The sequence below is a fragment of the Cyprinus carpio genome, chromosome A4 (genome assembly GCF_018340385.1).
Source record: "Cyprinus carpio isolate SPL01 chromosome A4, ASM1834038v1, whole genome shotgun sequence".
NCBI classification, from domain to species: Eukaryota; Metazoa; Chordata; class Actinopteri; order Cypriniformes; family Cyprinidae; genus Cyprinus; species Cyprinus carpio.
In genome coordinates, this window is record NC_056575.1 from 26,231,753 (window position 1) to 26,247,003 (window position 15,251).

Below are 15,251 nucleotides of genomic sequence, written 5' to 3' on the forward strand. Positions count from 1 at the left end.
AAATGAAATAAAATTTTAAGAGATGGGTGTCTGTGACCCATTAAAAATACCACAACTGTTGTTTATTCCCCCTCCCAGGGCTTTAGGTTTATATGCGCAGATAACAGCATAAACAACAGAACATGAGGATTCACATCGTGCACATGCAGCACTTCTGTGAATGGAGAAAAATAAAAATCAAGTACTAAATAAAAGGAATAAAATAAATAGGACTACACTAAATATATTTAGCTTCAGTAACAAATTATCAAAAGAAAAAAAACATAGGCTATGCAATTTTTTGTGACACTCTTAATGCACTGTATTTGATTTCTTGATATCTTAATTTTCAGGATCATTTTATTGGAAAAAAAGATCTCACAACTTACTGGTGCATCCAGGTCACACTTATTCGTCATTACATGTATGGTCTAAAATGCATGTTTTGCCACAGGAAAAAGTAGACTGTACAAAGTAACAAATATTTAGCAACACTGTAAAAGTGAACAGCACATAACAGGCACATAAACATAGATATGTATCGGTACAATATGCATAACATGACTAAACATATGTCAAATAACTTATATTTGACACTTATATTTTATTGCGTAGAGTAATTGCTCCGCAGTAAAGAGATTCAAGCCAGTTCAGTTTTTGCTAATGATAAAACACGCAGTTAATTGTAATTGTAGATAAGGTTAAGATGTCAGCTTTTTTGTTGAAGACTGATTTAAAGCAAACAATAGTGAAGTCGATGCATTAATGAATTAAAAATTGGTTTAATGAATTATGTCAGAAAGACATTAAAACTGTGAAAAGATGAAGACATCAGCTGTCAAAAATGCTATATCTGTGTAGAATGCTACAACATTGTGTAAAAACAGAGAGACACTTAAGACATCAATACTCATTATAAAACTTAAGCTAAACAGATAAAAAAATGCAATACTACTAAAAATCCACAACAAAAACAACAGCACAAAATAAAAGCAAAAATAGTAAGACTTATTCTGCAGAATACTTTATTTGTGCCACTGTAGTGCCTTGCCAAACTTAGAATTGGATCATGGGTCGTAAAGCCTCATTGAGTAATCACACTGTAACATCAAAGGAACGGCCAACCTTGGGGTTTCGACATGACCATCAATCTGAATTTTATGAAGCAGTGAGAATACTTTTTGTATGCAAAGAAAGCAAAAATAACAACTTTATTCAACAATTCATCTCCTGCACATCACTGTAGCGCCAGTACGGCTGACACAGAACAGCATACGCAGTTTGCATTCAGTGAATACTTTCCAAAATGCCACTACGGTGACGCCGAGGAGACGAATTGTTGAATAAAGTTATTTTTGTTTTCTTTGCGTACAAAAAGCAACACTAATCACCAAAATGGTGACTTCAAATGTTTGTTCTCCTAATCTTAAGTGATTTTACTCATTAATATCAGGTATCATCACTATGGGTCAATCATAACTTAATAAAGGGTATATATAGGGATCATGGAGTTAAATTTAAGACATTTTTTAAGACTAATACATTTTAAGACCTCATCGCCACTCCAAGTTTTAACCGGTTACATCGGCGACACTTTAAATAACATTTACTATGTATTGATTGTAAGATAGCACAACTAAACAGACCTACTTTGTGATAACTCCTTATCAATACAACATAATTTAGAAGAGTGGGAACGAAGCCCAAGATAATTAACTGAGTCACTAACCAATGTAACCCAAGAAACAAGAATTAGACCAATAAACAAAACAACTGACAAAACTTATTGAGAAGGGAAAATAAAGCTCTCCGAGCTAATGGGACAATGAGTTCACACAATATATTCAAAAGATGTATTTGAAACATCAGCTCTTATAACACTCTGCAAACCATGGCTGTTTTGTGGAACTCTTCTCATGACAAACATCTGACTGATCAGACAGTTTACCTGTGATTACGTAGTGCTTGATTTGATGGTGTCACTACTGCACCTAATCAAGTGTGAATGTTCATGGAAGGTAAAATAATGATCACAACTATTACATCCTTTTAATTATGCATCCCAAGCCCATGCCAGTAAAAAAATAAATAAAATAATGATAAAAAAACCAGCCCAAAGTAGCGCAATTACCATATCAAATATAAAAATGGCATTTCCATCCCTAAAATTTATCATAAACACAGATCAAATGATTCCTACTAGTGTGGCCCACAACATTTAGCACAGTTTTATTACAGGTAGAATGCAAAATGTTTCAGTGCAAGCATTTCAACCAAATGTAATTCATGCAATATTTCAAACCTTTTACCCACTGGGGAAAATCAACCCATTGCAACAGTTTTAAAGCAGCCCAATTTCATGGAAACAACAACAACAACAACCCTGCATCCAACATGAGCTGCAGAAGTCAGATTGACTAATCATGGATCAAAAGTAAGGAGAGAAGACTGACAAGATGTTGGAGGATTTGCTCCTCAACAGATAGCGAGCTCATTGACAAATATAGATATGCTCCCTTTACACAGTGCGATTGCGAAATCGAAAGTGAACTGCCATCCTAAAGGGATTTAAATACCCCACAGATTGATAGTGGCGCCCTGATGTGCAAAAATTAAATACAATATTAGAATGATTGCGTGAGTGGATTAAAAAATTGCGGGAGCGGATGGGAGCATGCGGTAATGGTCAGAAATTCAGCGAGAGCGGCAGTACTTAAATTGTTAATTGCGAGGTCCCGAAATAAAGCGGGGTAACGGATCTGGCATGTGATTAGAGGAGGAAGAGGTAACTGAGCATTCATGCAATCTCATTAATGGACCAGTTTAAGTGATTAGCGTGTTGCTTTTATTAGGGTTCATACGGTCATAAAAACCTGGGAAAGCCATGAAATTTTAAAACAGCAAAATCATTTCCCAAATCTATATAATAGAGTTATATTTAATCAGGTCCTGAATTTCAGTTGGGTGTTTTTTTTTTTTTTTTTTTTTTTTCTGAGGACCAAATGATCAGTGAGAGCAGAACGAATGTCACACATTTTAAACTCAACAAAATGGGAAAATACATTGATCATGTGCATGCTCACATAGGGAAAAAAAACAGAGAACAAAACAGTGTTGGCCTAGCCCGGTCCTTGTCCGACCATTTATCAGAATTACTGGCCCGACTCCAACCCATCTTTTTTCAATTCTCCATAAAACAGCTGTTTAAGCTATTAGAATGATTCAGTTTTGTATGTAATGCAAAAGTGATTATAATTCATTTCAATTTTTTATTAAGTTAATTTAGAAGAAAGTTTGGAGCATTTTTTGTTGGTTAAATGTAAGTTGTTGTTTGTTTTTTAGTAATGACCAGGCATCCATCGGCAGACAGTGAGATGATCATAGCCTATGTTTGATCAGTTTATCCTTCTCAACTCATCACGACTTGCCTAAAATAAAATCTATAAAACAGTTCAATATCACAACGCTAGTTTAAACATTTAACCTTGATAAATGTGTGCTGTTAGGCGCATATATCCAAGCGTTTTTGCGGAGAGTGTAAGCTAAGCGCTCTGCAGGACATGAAGGCGCCAGTGCGGTCACTTGCATTTTTTTTTCTAACAGTAGAAACAACTTAAAATAACCTATGCAATAGGGGAAGTCGTGGCCTAATGGTTAGAAAGTTTTGACTTCTAACCCTAAGGTTGTGGGTTCGAGTCTCGGGCCAGCAATACCACGACTGAGGTGCCCTCGAGCAAGGCACCGAACCCCCAAACTGCTCCCCGGGCGCCGCAGCATAAATGGCTGCCCACTGCTCCAGGTGTGTGTTCACGGTGTGTGTGTGTGTTCACTGCTGTGTGTGTGCGCTTTGGATGGGTTAAATGCAGAGCATGAATTCTGAGTATGGGTCACCATACTTGGCTGTATGTCACGTCACTTCAATCATTTTTGCTTATAAAGGTAATACAAGAGTAATACATCATCATTCAGAACTTTTTTTCAGAAGGTGTACTTTTAAGTGTAGGCTACACTCACTATATCAACAAAACGCTGTGCTTTTATAAAATAAAGAAGACAAACAGGATGCACTTTCTGCCATCTCATCTTGAGAAGGAGCGCTTCACAAAAATGAACTGAAACTCAGCGAATAATTGCCTTACAGACATGACAAATATATATATAGAAAGCTTTAAATTACTAGGCTACTTTAAAATTAAATCATTCTAATCGAAAACAAAAACACTTTAATAATGTAATCCGTAAAGATGCATTTCTCTCTAAAGGCGTGTCCAATGAGCAGATGACTTCACCAAAAACTTCATCTCTGTGACACTGACTAAATAATTAAAATATCTCCTTACTATTTCCCCCTGACAAATTCATGGTAATTACTTTTGCGTGCGTTTGAACACGGATCTCTTCCAGCTGAACTGAAGGCACCTGCACTTGCGCTTGCTGCTACTGAACACTAAACACTGTCGAGCCGGTCTTGACAGTTGCTGTAGCTCGAAGTCTGGCCCTGCATAAATAATAACGCCTGTGTAGCCAGAGCCCGTCGAGTCTGGGCTGAAATGCAGGGCTCTAAAGTGGATATTCATGATTGAAAAAATAAGAAAGGAGAATAGAAGAAAAACATAAAATCTGCTGGTGCAAATGGCCACTTATTGACGACACATCTTAATATTCTTAAAGTTAGCTCTCTGTGCATCAGTGATGTTAGGATTGAGCTGTGTTGGTTTGAGTATTTTGGTTTCTTTCTCTTTGGCAGGTTCTATGATTGGAGTGTGACTGGAGCGCACCTGATTGTCATTATGGCTGTTATTTAAACCTGGTGCGAGAGTTTGTTGAGGCGGCTCCTCTTCTGTTGGTTGAGCAGTTTGCCAGAGTCGCGCTCCAATTCTGTGGCTTTATATTATATTTTGCATCCATTCACTAGCGCTGACCACACTTCACTTTGTGCATCCATTCAGCTGGATTTCATACTGATTGATATTACTGATATGCCTACTGACTTTTGTGGTTGTTTTTGGTTCTATTTTGTTGTATTAAATATTATGTTTTAAGTTATTCCACCATGTCGTCTCCCTTAATGTTACATCTTTGAGCCAAGTGTAACATATGGGGGCTCGTCCAATTTAAATTTGTTTGATTTGGTTTGATGTGGGATTTTATTTTATTTATTTTTTTTGGTTGATTAATTAAGTGAGAGAGACCAGCAGGCGGAAAGATTGGTTTGGAGCGTGGGTTCGTATTTTGGTCAGCTCTGAAAAAGGTAAGTTCTTGCAGTTTAAGAACTGTGTAGCCTATTTATTTATACTCCCCAGTTAGGTTGTAGCAACGAGTTGCATTTTCTTTTTTTTAATTTAATTTATTATTTTTGTGTATCTCCTGGGTCGAATGCACTGCCGTGGTGTTAGTCCTGAGCTGTTTGTTCAGTTCTATGCCAGCGGTATTTGGGTGCTTCAAAGGGCTTGACTCTTGAGAGCGCACAAAGACTAGGAGTAGTTAGTTAGAGGGTTTTGTTAAGATGAGGTGGGGAGGTGGAGAATGTGTGCACAGATGATATGAAATGATAAGAAACAAACTGAGCGATCTTCAGATTTTACTTAAGTCGAAGCGAGTCACAGCTGGGGTTAATCCTGCAGCTCAAAAATCAGTTTCATTGGTTGGGTTATCGTTTGAGCAGCAAAAAGAGCTTCTTGAAATGCAACAGTTGCACAAAAAGGAGATGCGTGTTTGTGAGATAGAAATAGAAAAACGTTAATTGGATGAATTGATGAAACGGCGTGAGATGGACTTTGAGAAAATTAAACATGAGCAAAAATTAGCCATAGAATGGAAAAAATCAAGAGTTTCAGTTAAAAGTTGAGAGTTTGAGACTTTGAAGTAAGTGCAGATCATTTAGTGAGCACGCAGACTGTCCTTTTGATATAATTAGTAATTTGAAATTGTTGCCTGCGTTCAATGAGAGAGATCTTAATGATTTTTTCTCTTTATTTGATCAGGCAATCCGAGCAGGCAAAAGTTAGGGATGTTCATTTCAGTTAATTTTCCTAACTGACGCTCGTTAACTGATCATTAACTGTTAACAAACAAAATTAGAGGGTTAAATTAGATTTAAATAAATTAAAACTTAGTAAATGTGCAAATAGCAGCACAAAACATCAGAAGTATTCACACATCATCACATCACATGCAGCGCAGCTGTGTATGGAGAAAAAAGCATATATAAAAAGAATAAACATTCCTAGACATTTATAAGTCTATTTCACTTAAATAAAGAACATATTAACAAAACCAAATAAAAAAAACTGCACAACAAGTCTACACCAAGTTCTGTTTCATTTTTGTGACCGTGCCACAAGTTCAAGGAAACTGAGAAGGAAAGCGCATCATATTTGTTTTCTTTATTTTTCAAAAACACGTTTTGTTTTTGTTGTGAAAAAAAAGTCTAAGTGCTCGTGGTACGCACAGTGCGTACACCTGTAGGCGCCACTATAGTTTTACTCATTCCTGCAGCTTTCAAGTTTATAATAAAGGAAATTCCTGCAAACATTTATTCAATATATTAGGCCAGATGAGTAAATAAATCCACACAAACTATCAAATGTAGATGGCAAGTGTGCTCATAATATAAGACTTTTCATGAAATAAGCCTATATCACATGCACGCTACAGGTCAACACGAATGTCTTTCATTGGCACTTGAGGGGGATCCGCCAAAATAAGGTGCCGGATCAGATTTTGAAAGTTCTGGATCCGGTAACAAATTAAGCCCTGTACAGCAGGATCAACAAGCCCCGCACTATCATGCAGCAGCGCATTCAGTCAGTGAGCGCCATAACAGATGACGTCAAATCTTGTGGGATTCCATAAATAAACTACACAAAACCTCACTATTCGGACAAATATACATTATGAAAAGATGATACAAAATTTAATACTTTGGTAAATGGCATTTAACCTTTTCAGTGGTGAGTTTAAAATATTCTAGCGGTCCCCCCAGAGTGAGTTTTTTTAAGATGACCGTTATTTTAGAACGTTCCCCTTACTGTTTCCATGGCGACGTGTCAGGCTTGTCGCGTGACACACCACGTCTACAATAACACTGTATGACAGATGGATTGCTTTTATTTCGTTTTTCCTTTTTTTTATTTTAAATATTCACAAACTTGCATACCATGTCATGAACAATCTGATATTCCGGTTCATAAATATGTGTAAATGAGTGTGTTTTGTCGTTTAAAAACCTTTCTAAATGATCTTGATCGGGATCTGTAATGTGAGATGGGCGCCGCCATGTTTTTCCGCGCTGCAGTTCAGAGAGTCCTGTCAGTCGGATTTACAGTACGTGAATTCATCGATTTCTCCCGAAATACAAGTAATAAGTGGCCGATGAACTGGGTGAAGAATAGAGTGAACTTTATAGTAACTTACACTATGTGTATCTGATATGAATATAAAAACATCTGCAAATTAAATTTGAATTGATTATTATCGTTGCTTCCATAGACATATGCCTGTATTTTTCAAACTCTAAATGTATTGTTTTACTAGTACTTATGTGTATTTAAATGTCTGAAAACTAAAATATGCATTATGTGGTTAATAATACTGCATAGTTGTGATAATATGACAAGAGCAGTACATGTTTCTCTCTGGCTCAGCGCCAGCCAACGCGCGAAAACGCAGTTTGAATTTGGCAGTTATGCGACGTCACCGAACGTTCTAAATCCCATCTGTGGGACCATACGCCCAGGGGCACGGAAATTAGAATCCCATATGTAGGACCGTACCGCTCAAAAGGTTAAGACTTTTTAATACTTTTTAAGGGCCTTAATTTTCTCTAAATTGATTTATCAACTTTTAATACTTTTTAAGACCCCGCGGACACCCTGTAATATCAGGTATCATCACTATGGGTCAATCATAACTTAATATCAGGTATCATCACTATGGGTCAATCATAACTTAATTATCTAATTAACTGCAACACTGCTTCAGTTACTTATAACACTCTTATGTTGACATATGAACACTGAGGGGATTTTACTGTGAGTATAGGTCAAGAAGTATTTATCTGTAGCTGTAGTGTACGTGCTGTGTTTGTTGTTCTAGATTAGGAGCTCTTGCTAGTAAGGAGTTTGAACTGCACTTTTAAGACTACTAAGGTAAAATGTGTTAATTGTTGCTAATTTTAAAAGCTATCCAGTAGAAGTTTCAGTTTACACTTTGTACGCTTTGAGCTGTTAATAAAGTAGGGGCACTGCTTAATTAGCAAACACTACTGAAAGTTGTTAATAAAGTAGGGGCACTGCTTAATTAGCAAACTCTGCCTCGGGCGCCACCACCACCTGCTCTGACACTGTCAGTCGGCCCCCTTGAGTCATCAACCTTTCCTCCACCATAGCTCCTCCCTCCATCGGCTTCACCGTGGGCCACCTAAATGGCTCCTTCCACCGTCATTTTAGCTTATTAGTTCATTATTATTTAACTCCTATCACCGCTGTTTACCCCTCGTTATCTGCCCTATTTAAAGTCTTCTCTCTGTTTAGTTTGCTGTCGGATATTGTTTAGTGTCACATGTGTTTGTTGAAACCTGAGTATTTAACGTTTGTGTATCATGTGGGTTCTAATTAAAAAGATTTATGTGGATTACCTTCCTCTTCCTTGGATCTACCGTGACACATACATACATACAAAATCAGCAGGGGATCAAATAAATATTTTCCCCTCTCTAAGTTTGCCCATTTACAAAGAAATTAAGGGTCTGTAATTTTTATGGTAGGTTTATTTTAATGTATAGAAACAGAATGCCAACCAAAAAAATCCAGAAAAAAAAAACATTATATAAAGGTTAGAAAAAAGGTTAGAGTAAAATAATTATTTGATCCCCAGGGTAAATTTTAACTGTGGCTGTTTTTCAAATGTACATTACAGATTTTCAATAAAACATTCAAGTCTCCCAGTCATTGACTTTTACTAAAATTGTGTAATTTACAATGCCCTGGTGTTAAAAATTGTTTAGATAAAACCAGATCAAAAAAACAGGGCATTTACATAAGCACCAGCGGGTCAAATTTATCCACTATATAATGCCTGTATTTTCATGCCGCTTATGTTTTAACATTGTACATTGCTAGCCAATGCATTTCACTCACTGAATAAGTGGTTATCAGTTTCATAAGTATAGTCATGAGTAAAAGGCGGCGATTCCACCTGAACAAACCTTTCACCTACACTTGATCAAACACCTTCCGTTTCTTTATCAGTACCGCCAAAAAGTCATTAAAGAAAAAGACCCTTGGTGATTTATCGCTATCTGATGCGTCTTGCTGCTGATGCGCCCTATCATACCTGATACGCCCAGCTTTAGCATTAATCTGAAGATGATCAGGAATCCACTTTTTAAAGAATTTAACCAGGTCCGAGCCCTCAACCCCTTAAGGCAGTCTGATAATTTGAACATTGCATCTATGTCCACCATTTTCCAGGTCGTTGATGTGGTCCTCCAAGTCATGCACTTGTTTCTCCAAAGTCACTGTTTTTACATCTACGGATGAAATCAGGGTCTCAGCAGCAATCCTCTCTTCCGGATCACCAATTCGCTGACTCATCATTTGAAATTTAACTGTTAGGTCACGTATTGCTTCCAGGATCATACTAATTTTAGCGTTTAGCACACATAATATTTTCTGTCATCTTTTCCATTGCCATTAACAAGTTCAGCTTAATTTTGTCGGCTGAGGTGCAGGCCTCCATTATAATATTCTAGACATTCTCAAAAAATAAATCAGCCCTGCTGATAAGCTTGCTGGCATATAAAAGGATAATTAAATTAAAATTTCTCAGAGTTCAATCGGGTTGCGTCAGAGCTCTACAGCGGCATCTTTCTTTCTCTCCCGAGAATCAGATTTTACCTCTTGTGCTTCTGTTATGGTTTTTACAGAGGTGTAAAATATTTGAGTAATTTTACTTGATTACTTAAGTATTATTTTGGGGGATTTGTATTTTGTTCAAGTACAATTTAAACTGGTTACTCGTACTTTTACTTGATTACATTTCTGGAGAAAAAACTGTACTTTTTTACTTTACTTTACTTTTTACTTTAATTTTATTTAATCTTAAAAAGTACATTACATATTTATTTTATCCTATGCAAAATAAACATGGTAAACAGAAGTTCAAATGTCCGTGCTTGATGTGAGAACCAATGATCATTGTTTTCACGCATCAAGCACACACATTTCTATTTCAGTTGTGACTTTCATCAAGTTTCATCAAGGTTTTTTTATTTGACCTGCTGGTGCTTTGACTTTCATCAAGTATCCACTGAGCTGTTGCTCAGTGGACAACTCTTTTTTTTATTACGTGCTCAGTGGACCACTTCCTCATTACTGCTAACCTAGCACTTGGAGCGGCACACGCTCCAACGCAGGTCACCTTTCGACGGAACCTACGCTCACTCTCTCCATCTCGCCTATCCTCTGTGGTTTCATCCTCACTTCCTTCACTCTCGCAGTTTTCAGCTCTGGACACGAACAGTGCTACGGACACTTTTTGCTCCACTCTAAACTCTTGGTTGGACAACTTTTGCCCACTGTCGTCTAGACCAACACGCACCACCCCATCTGCCCCCTGGCTGTCCGATGTTCTCCGTGAACATCGCTCTAAACTCAGGGCTGCAGAGAGGAAATGGCATAAATCAAGAAACTCCACCGACCTCAGTGTGTATCAGTCTCTCCTCTCTTCGTTCTCTGCAAACGTCTTCACTGCTAAAACAGCATACTACCACGACAAAATTAACAACTGTTCTGACGCTTGGACACTCTTCAAAACCTTCCCTTCTCTTCTTAATCCGCCTCCACCTCCTCCTCCATCGACTCTTACAGCTGAAGACTTTGCAGTTTTCTTCACAAATTAGACAAGAACCATCAGTGACCAATTCTCCACACCACAGACTGAGGATAACTTCACAATGACTAATGCACTCTCTCTCTCCTCCTTCTTTCCACTCTCAGAGACGGACGTTTCCAAACTTATCCCGTCCAGTCATCCTACTACTTGCCCACTTGATCCGATCCCCACTCATCTCCTTCAAGCGATTTCTTCTTCAGTCATACCTTCAGTTACTCACATTATCAACTCCTCTCTTCACTCTGGAACATTTCCCTCAGCATTTAAGCAGGCTCGGGTAAGCCCACTGCTGAAAAAACCATCTCTAAATCCAGCACTTCTAGAAAACTACAGACCGGTATCCCTTCTTCCATTCATTGCAAAGACACTTGAACGAGCTGTGTTCCACCAGCTCTCTATGTTTCTTGTACAGAACAACCTCCTGGACAGCAAACAATCTGGCTTCAAAAGCGGCCACTCAACTGAGACTGCCCTGCTCTCGGTTACTAAAACCCTGCGACTGGCAAGAGCAGCTTCAAAATCCTCAGTACTCATTTTGCTGGACCTGTCTGCTGCTTTTGACACTGTTAATCACCAGATTCTCCTGTCCACCCTCAGAAAGATGGGCATCTCTTGAACCGCACTCTCCAGTGGCTTAACTCCTACCTTTCTGATAGATCCTTCATGGTGTCTTGGAGGGGTGAAGTTTCTAAGTCACAACAACTTGCTACTGGGGTTCCTCAAGGCTCAGTACTTGGACCCCTTCTCTTCTCCATCTACATGACATCATTAGGATCTGTTATTCAGAAGCACGGCTTTTCCTATCACTGCTACGCTGATGACACTCAACTCTACTTCTCATTCCAACCAGATGACCCGACGGTAGTTGCTCGCATTTCAGCCTGTCTGAGTGACATTTCTAACTGGATGAATGACCATCACCTTCAGCTCATCCTTACTAAGACTGAACTGCTGGTGGTTCCAGCTAACCCATCGTTTCATCACAACTTCTCTGTACAGCTGGGTTCGTCAACCATAACTCCTTCCAGGACAGCCAGAAACCTAGGAGTTGTGATGGATCATCAGTTAAGCTGCACAGACCATATTGCTACAACAACCCGGTCCTGCAGATTTGCCTTATACAACATTAGGAAGATTAGACCCTTCCTGTCAGAGCAAGCCACCCAACTTCTTGTCCAAGCTCTTGTTCTCTCCAGACTGGACTATTGTAATGCTCTCCTGGCGGGCTTTCCTGCATGTACTATCAAGCCTCTACAACTGATCCAGAATGCAGCAGCGAGGGGTTGTCTTCAATGAGCCAAAAACAGCTCATGTTACTCCTCTCCTCATCAGGTTACTTGAAATAGAAATCTTACCCCAGATATTTTAATATATTTTTAATATATATATTGATGCGACCACTGGCACGGCGCCAACATACCTAAGCTCATTAGTTCAATCTTATGCGCCCTCCAGAAGTTTGCACTCTGCAAGTGAACGACGCCCCTGAGGTGCCATCCCAAAGAGGTTCAAAATCACTCTCACAGACTTTTTTTCTGGACTGCTCCCAGCTGGTGGTATGACCCCCCGATCTCAATTAGAACAGCTGAGTCTTTACTCATTTTCAAAAAACATCTAAAGACTCATCTTTTTCGCCTGCACTTAACCAACTAACACTAGTACTTACCTTTTCTTTTTCTTGTCTTATCATATTCAAATAAAAAATAAAATAAATAAAAACCCTGGCTACGTGTTCTGTACTAGACTAACTGAGACTTGTCATAGCACTTGTATACCGTTGTTGTTCTCTTGTTGATCTGATTGTTTCTACTGTTTCTGCTGAATTCACTATCAAATCTGAGGAAGCATATTGAGGTAGCAAAGTTGCGATTCCCCCCAGAAAAAAGTTTATTCACTATTCTTACTGTTTTGATAGAACCTTTAGCTGTGTAATATATTAGCTGAATGCACAAGAGAATTTAAATACAATTAATATTTTTGTGTTAATGCTTATATATATAATTTTTTTTTTTTTTAATGTTAAAGATCTCCAAAAAAAGTGTTAAAATGAACATTTTATGTTAAATAAGTTGTAATATATGTTTAGTGATTTTCTTCACACGGTAGTGGATATTATGTCATTATATGATAAATTGAGCAGCAATTAAGATTTGCTTATGTTTTGTTTTTTTTGTAATCTTAATAATTATATGATTTGCTTATTAATTAATCTAATCAGTCACAAATAATTATTTATCAATATTTGCTGAGAAAAAACTCTAAGTACCTCAAATAAACAATTAAAATTTGAATTATTCTTACACAGTGATGTTGAATAGACAGCACAAAAAGTGGCCTTTCAAAGTGTTAATGTTGTACAGTATGTTTTAATTCTATGACTCTCCTCATTAATGCAACACTTTTATTTGTGTTCTGTCTGGAATATGTTTTAGTCTCTGCATCATATCTTGCTATTCAAAGGAGTAGTTCACCCAAAAATGAAAATTCTCTCATCATTTACTCAACCTCATGTCATCCCAGATGTTTATGACTTTTTTTCTTCAGATGAACACAGGAAAAGATTTTTAGTCTGTATAGTATAAAGGGACAGGACCACTTCAGAAACCACACAAAGTGAACACGATGGTCAAGTTTAAAATATTGGTATTTGTATTTTTTTGTATTTATCTTTTCTCTTAAGAATAACACTTTGTGTTCATCTGATAAATTAAAATAAATATATTTATTGAATGGCACGAGCCTGGAAAGGATAGATAGACCTTTTAATCCCTTTCCCTGCATTTGTGTGTGTGTGTGTTCCACTGTGCTGCATTTTAAATGTTGTTGCACTTGTGTTTGACCTGTGCATTTTGTTTCTTTTTTTCCCCTTTAACAAAACTTCTGTATATCTGTTAGAAAAAAAAAGTAATTTTTTAATACTTGAGTACAATTTAAAGTTGTACTTTTTTACTTTTACTTAGGTATGTTTTTGGCCAGATACTTGTACTTTTAATTGAGTAAAATTTTCACTAAGTAACTGTACTTTCACTTGAGTAAAATTTTTGAGTAATTTTTACACCTCTGGGTTTTTAGATGTCAACTTGATCAGACATGATTTGTGTTCAGACACATTTGTCACAATGGATATTATTGAAACGTGATTAATAGTTCAAACAGTAGCACTTGTCACTTACAACACCAAGAGTTACACATATCTAGAGAGTTTGCTTTAGATATATGTCTGACAAATGCATAAAAGTAAATAAAAAATATATTTCATAGTCATGCTCAGAAAACATGTCTTAACAAATCCATCTCCTTACAGACTTGCTGGATGTCGTCTCTCTGATCAGTGCTGTGAAAATTTGTCTTCAGCACTCCAATCATCAAACTCCCATCTGAGAGAGCTGGACCTAAGTAACAATAACCTGCAGGATTCAGGATTGAAATTGCTCTCTACTGGATTAAAGAGTTCACATTGTCAACTGAAAATATTGAGGTATGACTTTCATATCAACTAATTCACTATGTTGAAATATATTAAAGAATAGGTGCTGTTTAGGTGCATAATTGTTTAGCTCTCTGAGGTTGGTGAACATGCTGTCGTATTCAGTTGTATTTTTTCCAGATAAAGGCAAAAAGAACTTATAATGCTCTGTCATTTTTGGTCATATAGATAAGAATAATAATACTAATTTTAAAAAATGGGGCGCTTTCACAGGGTGTTTGTGAACTTCCTTTTTGAAATGCGTCACAATAATAAACCAAAACTCATGAAAACTTGACACACAGACATGAGCGATGTCTATAGAAAGCTTGTCTACTAAAGTGTCTACATTTAAATGAAGTAATTAATATTGAAAAAAAAATTATCTGATAAAGTAATCCATATGAAAGCTATTCAAGGTACAGTTTTTCTCATCTGAGCTTGTTATCTGTAATGTGGTCACATCCACATGCTGTGCTGGCTATTCATGTGGTAATCATCCATGTGAGCCACGGGAACATGTGAAAGGCCAAATCACCTCGATAAACAAAGCATCAACAACATCTAGGCTACTTTTCGTTTTTGGAAGAAGATTCGCTGTGAAGAATAAGCCTTGTATTTACCTCAGAAGAAGAATTTGATGCGACATGCAGTTTGATCCAGCTGAGGTTTCTGATGAGTTAGTCATTTTTCTTATTTGCATTAGCTGACATGTTATGCTTATACACATTTTACTAGTTGGACTTTAACCAAACTATAATTCTAGACTAAAATGTGTGAAATCAAGTGCAACATTTTGAAATATGATTCACTGCATCTAATGTCATATGAGGCAAGGATGTATTTATGCTATAAAATAGAAAACAATATTATATAAAAGTATGAGTGTTTACACTGTACCATGTTTTCT

At 37.2% G+C, this 15,251-nt stretch overlaps 1 protein-coding gene across 4 annotated transcripts in view; it reads left to right on the forward strand.

Moving 5' to 3' along the window:
* The window catches only part of LOC109079857 (NACHT, LRR and PYD domains-containing protein 12-like), an 83,876-nt gene that overhangs the window by 33,185 nt on the left and 35,440 nt on the right, over positions 1-15,251 (forward strand). For all 4 annotated transcript variants that reach the window (XM_042744992.1, XM_042744997.1, XM_042745002.1 and 1 more), the window contains one exon: positions 14,180-14,353. In XM_042744992.1, coding sequence (XP_042600926.1) covers positions 14,180-14,353 — 174 coding nt within the window. The remainder of the gene's footprint in view (positions 1-14,179; positions 14,354-15,251) is intronic.